Below are 15,919 nucleotides of genomic sequence, written 5' to 3'. Positions count from 1 at the left end.
CCCCCCCCATCCGCCGAATTTCCCCACCTCCCCTCACCCATCTTCCCTCCACAAGTCAACCCCTCTTGAATACTTTCCTTAAATAAGTACTCCTGAGTTGAGAAGTTTTAAATTCAAATTCAAAATTATTTAAGATTAAATTCTTTCCTAAATTAAGAGAGTTATTTTTGGAAAGTTTCCAAATTCTTGCTTATTTGAATTTAAATTAAATTACGATGATATCTTTCATCCTTAATTTAATCCCCTAATTTAAGGAAGCATTAAAAAATTCCTAATTTTCTTCCCCTAGCGCCTAAGCCGTCATCCCCCACTTTAACTCCCTTTGGATTTGTTTCTTAAATCCAACACTCCTCTTTGGGAATTAATTCGAATAGCCCCTCCCTCTTGGCCGAAATCTCATAAGTCTTCTTTCTTTCTATTCCTAAAGCAAACATTGAGATTTGGAAACACATCCTCCTAGCCCCTCATCCCGCCGCCCCTACCTCTCTCCCTCTCCTCTTAATTAATTCCATGCATGAGGATTAATTAGAGGATTGATTGCCACCTCTTCCCTCCACTCCAATTTCCCAAAACCTGAAGTTCATTTCCCCAAACCACCTCCTCTTGACCGGCCACCTCTTTTGCCTCCTCCTACTTGGATTTTTTTTTAGAGAAATCCCTCTCTTTCAAAGGGCAAACAACAAGGACAGCCAAGAGGCTATTCCTCCCGCACCTCAACGCAACAAGGTCGATGCATGGCCGATCCCGACCTTGACTACGGCCTCGCCTACAACGAACAAGGGTTTGTTTGCATCCTTCACTCGACCCTTTTCGACATCAACCCGCGTATCAACAACACCGTAGAAGAGTACATAGAGAGCATTCTGGACACTCTTGTCGAGGCTATTGAAGAACAACTTGGCACCGTTCAGTAGAGGATTGCAATACAACCGTGATAAGGGTTTGCCAATCTCCCTCTTCTCGTATCTCCATTGTCTAACTTGTTCTTGTGATTTGATAGATTCATAAAGATCGTGCTCACCGAATTCTGCCGAGCTTAGTAAACGTAGAGATTGAGTGCACTTTATTTGCTTCTAATCTTAATATTATATTAGGAATTTTTGTTGAAAGCTGTTCCATTTGCATGTTGATTCTCTTTGTTGTTTTGATAATTAAAGCGTTTATTATGCAACTTGGCCTAAACGGAAGTGACCGCTCTTATGTTTTATTTTATCGTTTTAATTTGCTAATAGTCTTAATCATAATTGTTTTATTCAAGAAATCGTGCGAGTTCTTATCATACCACTTTAAGCATTGTAGTCCTACATCAGGAATGAACGGGCTTGTTGTTTGATAGAAAAGTACCCTTCAAACTTAAGGGAAAATTCTATAAGATGGTGGTGAGGCCTGCAATGCTTTATGGTGCCGAATGTTGGCCACTAAAAGAGAAACATACTACTAAGTTAAGTGTGGCAGAGATGAGGATGCTCAAGTGGATGAGTGGCTTTACCCTTAGAGATAGGATACGAAATAAGCACATACGTGAAAAGGTTGGAGTAGCTCCACTAGAAGATAAGATTAGAGAGAGTCGCCTTAGATGGTTTGGTCACATAAAACGGCGGCCTTCCGATGACCCGGTTAAGAAAGTAGAGGTATTAGATTTGACTTATGTTAAGAAAGGTAGAGGCAGACCTAAAAAGACTTGGTTAGAAAATATTAGAAATAATCTTTCTTAATTAGATTTAAACGATAATTTGACTTTTAATAGGACAATGGAGAAAAAGGATTCATGTAACCGACCCCACGTAGTGGGAAAAAGGCTTGTTGTTGTTGTTGTACTATCTACTCCATCTTCTTCATCATCCATTCTCTCATCCACATCACTAGATTTGTAGGCCTATATCTCTTTCTATATATCCTTAGACTCATCCTCTTCACTCACAAGATTTACTTTCTAGAACATGAAACTCCAAAACCAATACTTAATCTAACTTATTTTTTATTGTGCCTCCTTATTTCTCCAAATCCTAAATGCTATCTCCACATCTCCCCAAGTCAAATTATTATTATCAAAAACAAATTCAGTTTCCATATTTGTCAAGGCTAAGCAATTGGTTCATAACTTGGCAACTTCTTAAGAAACATCTCATAAGTAGGGAATTCCTAGAAGGCCTCACCCAAGTGCTTAGGTGAGTGCCAGGCTTATAATTAATAACATATCCTTTAATTATTCCTCCACATCCTCTTCCAATCCCAATCCAATGTTCACTCACTCAAGATCCCTATCCAATCCCTGATGAAACTAATTGGGGAAGGAAAATAATGATTTTCAATATGAAGATCAGGTGAGAAGCTTAGAAGATTTTTTTTTTTTTCTTTTTAAAAATCCTTGAAGATCATCTAAGCGCAACTTGGGGAGCATCCTAGATTTGTCACATCTAAAGAAACCCCTTTTTTCTCTTATATGCTTGATAAAATTTACATAGATAAAATTACCACACAAATGAAAAGAAAACTACAAATACGACTTTAGAAGGATTTGACCCCAAATCCACTTGAATGAAGCATTAGCTGGTAATTGGGGATATTGTCTAAGGCAATGCCTCGGCAAGGATCTTGGAGCATTTCCAAGCCTCAGCACCATTTTCAAGGTACTCTCATGCCTTGACTCTAATAGAGTTTTGTACCATATCTAGGCATGAATTCTTGAGCATGCCAGGATAGCAGCATTGAAGGTTTGTTTGATTCATTGTTAATACAGAAGATCCTAAATATCATTTGCAAAACGAAGAATTTCCTCAATTGTGACAATTTTGCCTTGCCATCTTTGAAGTCATGATACCATAGTTAAAAACTTACCCGCAGTCTATATTTGTATACCATATATGCTCCACCAGCGATAGCAGCCAAGACAATCAAGATTATCCATACAGCAGCCCACGTTGCCCGGGCTTCACCAACTTTCTTACCTGCATATAAATTATCAAGGCAATATTAGATAAGGATTTGGTGAGAAAACACAGTTTTAGGCAGTTTTTCTGGTCTCACTTATGCATGTATCATGTTCCTTAATGTACAAAAGATCTCCAGTGCAGGTGCACTCATAGTCACCCCACGTGTTTTTGCAGCTACATTCTGGACACTGGCAAGCTTTTTTCTCCTTGCACTCATCAATATCTGATTAACATTAAAGTAAAAAAACCGTAACTAAGAATAAATTGTTAAATATATTAAATATGCAAAGTTATTATAAAGAGTAGCAAAATAAGATTTCGTTTGGGATGCTTTCTTACTGCTTCATAAAGCAGCTTTTTAGTACACAAAATTAAAACTTTTATGCTAAAAAACTGCTTTAAGAAGCAGAAAAAAAAGTCGTCTCAAACGAAGCCTAAGTGATAAATTCCGAAACAATTGTAGGTATTTGCAAATGTTACCGAATCAACTGCAGACAATATCAATGACCTAAAATAAACTATTTAGAGAAACATAGTCGTTATGTGATCACCTTCACAATTCTTGATACCATCTCCTGTGAAACCAGGGGGACATTGGCATTTGTGATCTTCAGATTCCTATTCATCAGAAATAGACTTATCAATACAATATAATGGGAAAGAAAGAAAATACTAGCACAAGTACGAGATTTTCCAAACAATAAGTCCTGATATATAACCAACCTGGCAAGCAGAGAAGGTGCTCCCATTGCGATTTTCCTGCCAACAACCCCCATTGTTTATCCTACACCTCCCCGGACCCATGGCTGCAAATTAAAGAGTAAAAAGATAAAATTAATCAACCTCTGCATTAGAACCGAAGTACTGAAGCAAGAGGGAAGCCTCATCCACTTTCTGCTAAAAAAGTCTTCAAAATTAAATTACATGATGATTAATAGACTAAAAGGATTCCAAGGACAAAATACGAATGTGTAAGGTTTCCAACATAAAAGGAAAACGTCAAATGAATCGTTAACATCCATGCAATTGAAATAATACATCAATAAGCTAACTTTACAGGTTATAAGAGAATATTAAAGGAATATTCTCTATACATTTTTACGCCTAAGTATTCTACATTGATAAGATTAAATACAAATTCTTAACTTAATAAATTCATTGAAAACATTCCAACCTAATATTAATATCCCGCAACAAAATATTTATATGTTAACTTTCATCAAACCCCAATTGACCACATTTTTTAGTGAGGTTGACAGCATAATCATGTTCTTAGCCTTGATCAATAGAAACTCTGGCTTAGTATAGGTTCTTCCTCCAAAGACCCTCACTGGTGGATTCCTACGAAGTACAAACTTAGCATTGGTTAGCCATAAAAAAATCTAAAATGCCAAGGTACTGGACCCTTAAGATCCTTAGATTAGGCTAACCCTAATTTGCCTCAAGTGGTATCCAAGACCTTTACTACTCTACCCTAAACCTTTGTAAGTCCACTTAGAATCCTCTTAACTTTTTACAAATCCAGTTGTAGAGGGTTGAAGCCAAACCCAAAATCCAAAATACCCCCAGGTGAGACTGGAGTTCAAGTGAACCATCCATAGTTCAATTAACCTTAAACTTGTCTAAAAGCTACCTAAGGATCTTAGAACACTCCCTAATCACCCTAGATAGGCAGTGGACTCCTAGGTCAACCTTAGGTCAACCCTAATTCTAACCCTAAAAACATAAAAAATATTCAAAATGCCCTAAATTATAGGACCTAACCGTAGATGGCCTCTGATCCTAAGATTTATTCTAGGGACCTTGGACTTGCTCTTGGACCCACCCCATTGATCAAATTGTCTTGGTTATCCTCTTTGATCCATTGTCAAAGTAGATTTCATCAAGGTCCTAAATTCCTTTAAAAAATAAACCAGAGATATAATACAAACCGAATGGCTTAGGCATCGAGCCCAAGTGGTCGTAATCCATTCTAAGAAACCCTGTTTCATGCTTTGACCCATGGTCAAGTCTTTAGGCCATTAAAAAAAAGTCTCTTGGCCATGTTCAACTCAAGCTTGACCAAAACCCTAAAAACCTTAAAAGCCCTAAACGATAAACTAAATACCCAAAACAAACCAAATGACATTGGCATTATGTTTAAATGGTATTAACCCATTCTCAGTGTTACGGTGTTACCTCATGGTCAAGCCCTCTTGATCATGGTCAACTATAATTTGACCAAGTGGGCTAAGTGATGCTCTATGGGTGTTGTAGGGTCAAGCCATCAAATCAATTAAAAATCATACCAAATTTTGCACAACATTTTTTTAAATACTAAGCTAACTATCCAAACCATTTGGGCTAGCCCAAGGACTGAACCCAATTGAACCCAAGCCATCCAATAAATATAAACCATGATTTAGGCTACTTACATTGCATAGCCTAGCTTCCCTAGCTATCTCCAATTGTACTAGGTTGACCCCACCATTCAATGTTGCTAATTGTCGATGGTCTGATAAAAAATCGCATGGATTGCCAAGGTTGCATAATCGATTTAACTATAATCGAAAGGCTAGCTGTCTAAATACCTTGGAACGTTCTAGATCTCTATCATATATGGGAGGAAGAAGACAACCTTTGTCTTTTAATCTCATGTGCATTAGATGGGTAACAGAAATTGAGTCAAATTGTTAATATATTATTCTAAAGTGTGTTTCCAGTATGAAAAATGGACCTCGCTGTTTCAAAAGCTGCCAACCAACATGCACCGCATGTAAAGTACAAAGGAGGAAAAGGGATTTAAAATTTTGGAAAAATGAATTAAACTTCTAAAATTCACACATAATTCAATTTAACTCCAAATTTGATAAATAAGCTCTCTATAAATTCAAAAAAAAATGAGATGAATCCAATTAGCTTAATTTCAAAGGATTTTTTTTCTTGATGATAGACAAATTATTCATTAAAGGATAAATTTATAAAGTTGGTGATCTAATTAGCACCCTTAATCACCTCTAACACCCTCAAAATTCACATTAGTTTTCTGACGTATCCTATACCCCTCTCCCTCTGAATTGTCTCATAAGAATTTGAACTTTGCTTGAATCCCAATTGAATTTTCAAATCAAACACCCTTAAATAGACCTAAAGTTTGAATAAATTCTAGTTAAATCAACTAAAACTTTAAGATTATGCAATTAATTTTACAATGATCCTCTAATCTTCTAGATCAAAGAGAAAATCTCCCAAATAAAAACAAAATGGCTTAGTACCTTTAATAATTCATTAAGATTCGCCAGGCCTCTATGAGCTGCCCAAAGGGCTTCGAGGCTATGTTCTTCTCCGGGAGCCACCCGTCGACTGCTCTCCGCCATCTGGCTCTGATACCAAAGACTGATGTAGATGAAACCTGCACAGGAAATGAACGGAGCAACAGAGAAATACACACGGGAAAATGGAGAAGACGAACTTCTTCTTGGATTAAACTTTCTTAACTACCTAACACCATTTTACTGTAGCACATATAATAAGCTAAGCAAATAGTCTATACTAAGATAGCTAATAAACTGAGAACTAATATTCAATTACTGTAAAGCTAGAAATAGAAAGTAGCAGGTGATAGTGGGTAACTTCCCACTAACGGCACGAGAGTCTGTTCCCTTGAGAATAAACTATGCCTTCGGTCCCGGTTAAGGATGCTCCGCATCACCATTTGGTTAGATAATTACCAAACCTTAATTCCAAGTTAGGGTAGGAAACTTATGGAACTAGGAATATTGTTAAATTAAAAATTCAAAAAAAATTATAAATATATGAAATAAATTGAATTAGAACCATAATTATCATAGAATCAATGAAAAATAATTCAAACCGTTTTGAATAAAAATTGCTTAATTTTATAATATGAATTTAATTATAAAATCAATGAATCATTAAAATTTAAGAATAGCTTCAAATTGGTTCAGATTTTTAGAGATTGATCCTTAGATCCTTGGTGGTATGCAGTTTAAATGTTATGAAAATTTAAGTTCATTTAGCGAGATAATAATCAAATCCTAATTCAAATGTAAGAAAATCCTTACAAGAAGCATTGGAACCTTAATTAATCATAGAACCATATTAATTTGATTTTAAATAAATGAATTGTTAAAAATTAAGAATAGCTTCAAATAGGTTCAATGTACAGAAATTAATAATCAAATCCTAAATCCAATGTAAGGAAATCCTTATAAGAAGCATTGGAACCTTAATTAATCATAGAACCTTAATTTATCATAAAACCTAATTAATTTAATATTAAATAAATGAATCATTACAAATTAAGAATAACTTCAAATAGATTCAAATTTTCAGAGATTGATCCTTAGATCTCTAAAGGTATGTGGTTTAAATGTTATGAAGATTAGAGTTCATTTAGTGAGATAATAATCAAATCCTAATTCCAATGTAAAGAAATCTTTATAAGCAAGTTTAGCCTATTCTACATTGCATAAAAACTTTAACAACATAATTTTAAAGCAATTCGGTAGGTTCAGCTGGCAATCATTTTAATACAGGATTATAAGTACAATATAATCGAGCTTCCTTAAATATTTAGAATGGTAAAAGTTGCAAGTCTCTTGCATTTCTTTATACCTAAGTTCCATGTACTACTTGTATAGTACTTATGGCCTTAGTTTTAGGATCTAAAGCTGATAATTTCTCAGTTGCAACATAAAAAATCCTCACCTCCTATACCTTTTCTCAATCTTCTATTGATGACACATAAATTTCAAATATTTAATAAAATGAAAAACTTAACGCTAAATTCAAACTTCAAAATATTAAGACCCAATATAGAATAATTTGTAGTACTTCTGAGCTTCTTATAATCCAGAGTTCCATACTTTTTATTAATCTTACGAAAAAAATTGTTCGAAATTGAACCAATCCCATCTGAAATTATGAAAGAACATTCTTTTATAAACTTAAAATTATATAAAAATATTTGTCATTAATTAATCGTGAAGAAATCACTTCTCTTGTAATGTAATTAACAATAAGAATTTGTCTTTATGAGATACATGTACCCCAGAATAAAATAAGTCATCCTTAATCATATAAGGTAGGAGAGTTTTTAGAAACGTAGACATTTTTTAAAATCATATTTTTATTTTCGAATCCATTATAGAATATTATTTTTATCTATCAAAATGTTATGTTATTATCTATATCATATTTGATCAAAAAAATAAAAATTTCAAATCTGTAGTTTATTTTTTCAACAACCCTTTAATGCATTCAAGAGTTCATCTTTGATAGTAAATGATAGGGAAAACAATGAAAGGGCAAATCATGAATAAAATTTAGAAGTTAAAAGGAAATCAATGGATAAATATAAACCCCATTAACCATCAGAATTAATTAAACAAGAGCATAGTATGTGCTAATCTTTGAAAAGGAAGCCATAATTTATCCATCAATTTTGATTATATTCACACTTGTAAGTGTTTCCAATATCCATGAACTTGTATGAGGTAAGTCATTTCAATAAGAGTGAAAACTCAGAGAGATTAATAAACCATTAGAAGACTAAGTCAAAGAAATAAAAAAGATATAGCAATGATAAATAGAGTATAAGAAAATTATTATGCGCAAAAGAGCATTTATATTTTTTTTAATAAAGAAGAAAAAAGAAGATAAGCATATAGGCAATATAGCAAGCTCAACTTAAGGGCAGATACATCAGTAACGATGCATTAATAGGATGTAACCCTGCTCATCCATAAATAAAAAAGATGATTGTAGAACCATTCTATAACATCTACCTTGCACATTATCATAAGACGATTGAACAAATATATTTGCATGAGAACTAAGCTTAACAATGAAAAGTTGAAAACATACTCATTATGCTATATGCAGAATATTTTTTATTCATACAAGTAATTTAAATAGATTATTAAACTAATAAGTAAAAATATAAACTATAAATTTTAAATCATATAATGTGTGTTATGCTTTATATTCTATAGAGCAAATTATTTTTCTTTGATCTACCTTGTCATGTAAATAGCATTACACTACACTACACTATCAACTCTAAGATGCACTGTTAACATTTATAATTAAGGTGCCACGGAATCCTCAAATTGTACAGCAGAATGATGTGCAATATTTTGCTATATTGTTACAATCAAAAGTTGAAGGAAACAAATATTTGGGGGAAGACAACCAAAATAATTATCCAAGTTCTCAACTCACAAATCATAAGAAAGCTAATGTTATACAACAATATCAAACTTTTATCCCACTACGTGGGGTCGGCAAAAGAAAAATAATCTAAACAACTATGTATGTTAATAATGATTGTTGATCAAGGGTCGGGCGAACAAAAACCAACACTGAGCCATAACCTGCCACAAATGTGCAGAATTCATGTAACTAGGAATATAAAACTTGAACCATCCTAACAAGAGTTAATAAACTAAGCAGTAATGTAGTTATTTTGAATGTCCTAACCTAGTCCAAAAAAATGGATTAATTTAGTCACCATCTAATCCTTGTCCGAGCTATTTAGAGTCAACTTCATCAATCTTCCATTTTTAATTATTTGGCATCCTCTTCCGAGTTCCTAGTATGAGGTATGATGAATGTAAAGTAAAGTTTGCTGGGATTTTCTTTTTTTGGGTGTTTGGCGTAAAGAAAAACAAAATTTTTGATGCATTTTACATAACACAAACGTCCACATTTACGTGCAAAAAAGGCGTCGTTGAGAGATTTTTCTTTTTCTTTATTGGCTTCCTTCATTGCACAACCACAAACATCTACTGTGTAAACCAAGTTCAAATATTTCTTCATCTTCTCCAACTCCAAGTTAGTCAACACTTACGCCTTCAATTGAAGATTGATGAAATCTAATTATCAAAGAAATTCACCACAAGTTACACTCCTCTGTCAACGTTGAACTTCTCCACCAAGTTCAATTCGTTTATACTTTAAGCACTCTATCAAGTTCTCTAGAACTATTACACCCAAACTAACATATATCATCAAAAGCCTCCTCTATCCTCCCATTATAGCTTCTTCGCATCAAAGAAACCTTTCTTTTTCTTTTTCAATTTAAGGATTTCGAAGAGGTAATCTTACCACGTCATTTCAGTGGAATATCAAACTCTGAACTTCACATTCAACAAAACGAAAAAAAAAAATAATCTAGTTATTCTGCAACAAAACAAACAGCTTTGGGTCATCAAAATACATTGTATTTATTTTACTAATAGAATTTTTAAAATACATGCAACCAATTTACCTGTCCCCGAACTAACAAGTTGATGTTCCAAACCATACCAAGTTGAAATAAAATATATGTCAAGTAAATTTTTTTGGGATTTGAAACCACCCAATACCATTGTTTTACCTACATTTGGAAATCACCCAAATCGGATAATTTCTAAATCACACAATATGACTACTCAAGATTTTTGTGTGTTGCCCCTCTCCCTAGCTAGCTTACGTCGTATTTCAATGCATTTAGAAGGTATCACAAACACAAAAAAAATCATTTCAATGCATTAAATTTGCATAAAACCAAATAACTCATGCATTTCTATGACTTTTCTTCTTTCTTTTTCTCCCTCTTCTCTTCTCATTTTTATGATTAGTTCAGATATTTGGGGACTTATCCATACACAAAATTTTAATCAATTGTTTGACTATCATGTTCTCTAATTCTTACGTTTAATGGTATATGTTGGGCAAATTTTGATAATTGGAGTGGATTTCATTTATTTCTCCTGAATAATTGTTTGTGACATATAGTTTTCTTTCATACAAATCTACATGTTTTCTGCATGAATTAATGGCATTTAATCTAAAATTTATGTTGAAAATAAATGTTCCATATCCCTCTTTTAGCCTAACCTCACATTGTATTTTAGATTTGAATTAGAGAACTTAAACTTTAAAACAACAAACATCAACATATTCATGCTTTCTGCTATTGTCAGTGTCTGTTTCATTTGCTTAAAGGGAGGACAGTAGAATTGAATTTGTTGTTGTGTTTCTAGCTTCCTTAAAAAGAGTAAAACGAGGTTGTATTTGAAGAGCTAGACTTTCTAGCTCTGCATCTAAGTGTTGTACTCTATCAAAAATAAATCAAAAACAACTTGGCATCTATGGTTCCCTGAGGAATAATCCTAGGTTTACAACATTTATCTCTGTGACTCGCGCCATGTTTTTTTTCCTCATTAGCAAGCTTATAGGCTTCAGGAAGAACTTCAGTTGACAATGGAGGATTGCCCAGGCCACAAGAAGTTTGCCGCAGTTTTCAAGTTAAATAAATAAATCATGGATTCTCCTCCTCATCCGCAAAAATATGATGCTAACAACGGATTGATTTATACATCCAACAAGCCAATCACTCGTAACTTCCAAAGGAAAATTCCCTTAGCTGACTAGCTTGTTTCAGTGTCATGCACCTACAGGCCGCATAACTAAAGACACACACATAGGTGTACATACATTAAGCAAGGGATGAATACCTTCGCAATGGCTGTAGCCATCTCCCTTGAACTGCACACCATTGAACAGGGGACACTCGCAAACTCTGCCCCGAAATGTATCCTGCAAACTAACCAGACCATTAGAACTTAAAAATAAGATCTTTCAACAATATTAACTTTAAAATATTACTGGCCGATACCTTGCATGCAGTAATGTTGGATACTTTATCTTTCCAGCAACCCCCATTATTATCAAGACACTCGTTTGTTTCAATATCTATACAAAATGAGCAATCAGATTATTATGCTTCAATCAAACATCTATTTCAGGCAAGCCCAAAGGACTCTGCAACCACAACTTTTTTATCAACCTTACCATCACTAAGACAAGCAGCAGGCTCCGTAGTTTCCTCAAAACCAGAACAAATAGCTTTTAGCACAGCTTTTTTCTCCAACTTACCTGCCAATTGCAAAAATCTGGTCAATGAATAACAGAACAAATTGCACATATCCTACCAATCAAATGTATGATGGTCAAAGGACTAACCTCTATATTGCCGATTATTAACAACGAGTGTAGGCAGTATGGTGACATCTCCTCTGGAACCCTTTCCAATCTATATAAATAAGGATTTTTCTAAAAGGTCAGGTATGAATTTAAGTCACAAAGATTTCTTATTTGACACAAAAAATCATAGGCAAATGCTAGTTAAGAAATTATGTTGGCAGAAGAGATCCAAAGAAACACAGATAGCGCCCCATAAAGAAAAGAACGAGAAAGATATATAAGAGACCTGGGCATCTTGCTCTTCTTTCAAGATAGGATTATCAGCATCTTCATTTGGATCTCCCATACATTTTCCAATCTTATCAGCATCGAGGCCTGTTCACATGTGAGATATTTGTTAAACCTTTCTTTTGACTGGATTCTTTGATGTGAAGTAATAGAATTAATGATGAAACAAAACTAAAATTCTAATCAAATAAATTACTCTGCTTGAATGAATACAATTTTTAACAAATTTAAGATGTTGAAGTTAAAAAAAGGATGTTAAAGAATGGAAAAAATAGGCAAAATTATACACTTGTATGGTACAAGTAAGCACAACTATTTGAATGCACGGTGGTTGATTTAAATCACAAAAATAAACAACCATCTAGTTCTGATGAATTAGTATCAACTTGATTGTTTCTCAAATGAAGATTTAAAGCAACAAAACTAAACCAACCTAAGGATTTGATGACAGAATCAGCACATTCTTTGTTATATTTCTTCTCCTTCATAGGACATCTTATGTGAAAATCAGTTACATAATCCCACCAAATCCAAGGCTTCTTGCTTTCATTCGCAACTCTAAACACACAAAGTTGTCTTAAATTTTCAACAACCACATCCTTCCCATCATATCCTGTGCTGAAGTCCTGCTCAGGATCTGGCGCACAATATCTCCCATGATTAATGCACTGAGACTTGCATTGTTTGCTGAGAAGGAATGCCTCAGGGCAGTACCAGGTAATGTAATGGGGAGTAAACTGGCTAAAACCGCCTTTCTCAAGTAATTGAGCTGCACCCTTAAAATCTTTCGTAAATTCCATCAACATGTCGCATTTAGCCCCACACTCATCATTGCTGTTTGTCCACAGCTCATACTCCACGCGTTCATCCGGATGTGGAACAGCTTCCCTCCAATCAAGGTTAACATTGACCATTTCACCACTGGCAACAGCTTTCTTTAAATCTTGTCCAAACTTCTTGTCAATGAGGGCAGAGGGAATAGTTACATTCTGAATATATTTTGCAGCTTCATCATCCTCGTGGGGCAAATCCATGGTTATCAGTGGCTCATTGGTGTTATCAACAACAAGAACAGCAGAAGCACCAGCATTCTGCGCATTCCACACCTTCTTAGCAAATACACAATCTGCAAATGAGAAAAATAAACAAGAAAAAAGATAAGTATCCTCACAAACCCCACAGTCTTAATTCAGCGGCCACAAGGCTAACTGAGAAAAAGGACAACAAAATGAGCAAATTAAACCAAAGCACTTTCAGCATTGAAGGATATCAGTACGATGGACTGAAGCATTTCAAATTAAGGTGTCATGTTGTATGCATACAAACAACAACAAAAACAACATCAACCCTTTATCCCACTACGTGGGATCGGCTACATGAATCTTTTTTCTCCATTGTGTTTTGTTAAGAGTCAAACTCTCATTTAAATCTAATAAAGAAAGGTCCTTTATAATATTTGGGAAATTTACATACATACCACTTTATAACATCCTATTTACATATTTAACACCTAAAACTTTAATATTACATGCATACCACCCTATATTATTTTAATATCAAATATACCACTTATATTTCTTTCATACCACTCATATATTCCATTTCTACCACTCATATTTGATATGAAAATGAACTATGAGTGGTATTTATGTAATATTAAAACTCTTCCTTTCTTAACATAAGACAAATCTAATACATATACTTTCCTAACTGGGTCATCAAAAGGCTGCTGTTTTATGTGACCAAACCATTTAAGATGACTCTCTCAAATCTTATCTTTGACTGGAGCTACTCCAACCTTTCACGTTGCATACATACACACAGTTAAATTTAAATGGCCGCAGTTTACAAACTACCTCGAGGGGATTATGCGAATTACTGATACAGAACCTATCATAAGAGTCAAATAGATAAGCAGGAATGTTTCTAAGAGAGAAAGAGAACAATTTCTCTGAACTATTGCAGTATGTAATTTCAAACATGGAAGTTTTCTAAGTAGAAAATGTAAAGAACTGTAGAATATCTGAAAAAAACGAGTTAATTTGCTCGCTAAAAGGGTGGCAACTCCTAAAGCAATTTCCATAAGTATTAAATATCAATTATCCATGACAAATTAGTGATACCTCCTAAAGCATACATCCAAAATATTAAAAAAAAAACACATATTTATCAATAAATGTCTGTCAGGTAGCTTGTTCAAATTGAATCTTATCTTTTCCGCAACTGTTCCTGAAATTCCATGCAGCAAGTAGTTCAATTTTCACCAAAACGCAACCTCTTCCCCCAGAATCATAACAAACTTACTAAAAACTTGGGATCAAACCAACAAAGTGAGAATAAGGTCGGCTTTTACCTCCCCGATCAACGAGGAGGAAGGTAGGCATAGCGCCTGGCTTTTTCCGAAACGAAGAGCTGAACTCATCGCACGCCATCTGATTATCCTTTGGGTAAACCACTGTCCCCGACATACTCCCTCCATACTGCGGTATCCCGAAGTTCCCGATGGCACTGTCGTGCTTTCCACGCATATCCGATGGCGCCGTCACCATCAAACTGTTCTTCTCCACTACAAACCTCCCCACAGCCGGAATCGCCGCCGACATAAGCACTATCAACACAACCACCACAAACCCTAACAGCCGACGCCAACTTTCCCAAAACCCCCCCATCCCTTCCGCTCCCCAGCGGCGAACAGAAGGGTAGAATACAACGGATCCGAATTAAACAATCGCGAGAGATAAATCTCGAGCTTTTTGGTCTAATTTGGTCGTCGACGAAGAAATCTGATTTGTTCGAAGAGGAGAAAAAGGAGTCTACCGTAGTCCAAGGCGGTTGTTCGCGTTATTAATTTTATGCGGGTGGAACACGGAACGTTGGATTTAGATGGTGGGAATAATGACGGGGGATGTTGTGGGTCGCATGTGAGGGACGAGCGCATAAGAGAATGAGTGGGGCTGACGTACTTGCATTGGATCCCGTCACGCTTTGGGCGTGTCAAATCTTCAAAGCCTCAAATAATTCCAGATTTGGAGAGTGGTGCCGTTGTGAATTTAAGTATAATATTAAAAAGGATATTTAGCAATTAATATTTGATTAATTACTTGGAATTAATTAGTTGAGGTGTTGCAATTTATAAATAAATACTTTAAATGGGGGAGGATGATGATAGAAAATGAATAAATGATTTTTTTTTTTTTTTGTCCTTTTTTTTCTTTCAACTAAGAATTTGAACAATTTGAATTATTCAATTTACATCCTGTATCCCAGTAATAAAGTTCTCTTTGGATATTCATGTTCTTCTTATTAAGAAATGTCAATGATGATTCTTCCTGGGATCTTCATAGTTAATCTCGATAAAGAAACTTATTGTGTCTTGGAGTATTTGTTGCGGTAGAAAAATATATAATTTAGCATTTTAGCATTGTACGAATATCTAGCACGCATTCAGATAAAAAGAGATGGTGTCTCATCCACTAGAGATATCAAGATTTCTATGTGGAAGCCTCCTAAAAAGGGGAAAAAACAACGGGGTTTAGCCTAGTTTGAATAAATCCACTATTATTTGTAGTCGATTACAAATGAGGCCCTTTCTTAGGGGGGAGACCTTGGATTGATGTATATTATATGAAGTACATTACACGGTGGTAACACAAAGTGTCACTGTTAACATGTAAGTTTGGTTGGAAGGACCGTAGTCAATGGGCGACGTAAGTCAGAAACACCGT

The 15,919-nt window shown here is 34.8% G+C and overlaps 1 protein-coding gene across 1 annotated transcript in view; it reads right to left on the bottom strand.

Moving 5' to 3' along the window:
* LOC110104818 (vacuolar-sorting receptor 3) overlaps positions 1 to 14,987 on the bottom strand; it is an 18,562-nt gene extending 3,575 nt beyond the window's left edge. The window contains exons 1-11 of the mRNA XM_020834083.2: positions 14,548 to 14,987; positions 12,628 to 13,320; positions 12,193 to 12,281; positions 11,946 to 12,015; positions 11,775 to 11,858; positions 11,599 to 11,675; positions 11,438 to 11,519; positions 3,657 to 3,739; positions 3,485 to 3,551; positions 3,028 to 3,156; positions 2,839 to 2,948 (exon numbers count right to left, since the gene is read on the bottom strand). Coding sequence (XP_020689742.1) covers positions 2,839 to 2,948; positions 3,028 to 3,156; positions 3,485 to 3,551; positions 3,657 to 3,739; positions 11,438 to 11,519; positions 11,599 to 11,675; positions 11,775 to 11,858; positions 11,946 to 12,015; positions 12,193 to 12,281; positions 12,628 to 13,320; positions 14,548 to 14,863 — 1,800 coding nt within the window. The 5' untranslated portion in view covers positions 14,864 to 14,987. The remainder of the gene's footprint in view (positions 1 to 2,838; positions 2,949 to 3,027; positions 3,157 to 3,484; positions 3,552 to 3,656; positions 3,740 to 11,437; positions 11,520 to 11,598; positions 11,676 to 11,774; positions 11,859 to 11,945; positions 12,016 to 12,192; positions 12,282 to 12,627; positions 13,321 to 14,547) is intronic.
* Between the last annotated feature and the right edge of the window lie 932 nt (positions 14,988 to 15,919).

The sequence above is a fragment of the Dendrobium catenatum genome, unplaced genomic scaffold (assembly GCF_001605985.2).
Source record: "Dendrobium catenatum unplaced genomic scaffold, ASM160598v2 original_scaffold_268049, whole genome shotgun sequence".
In the NCBI taxonomy this organism is placed as follows: domain Eukaryota; kingdom Viridiplantae; phylum Streptophyta; class Magnoliopsida; order Asparagales; family Orchidaceae; genus Dendrobium; species Dendrobium catenatum.
Note: the sequence above shows the minus strand (reverse complement) of the source record. Positions and strands in the feature narration are given on the sequence as shown.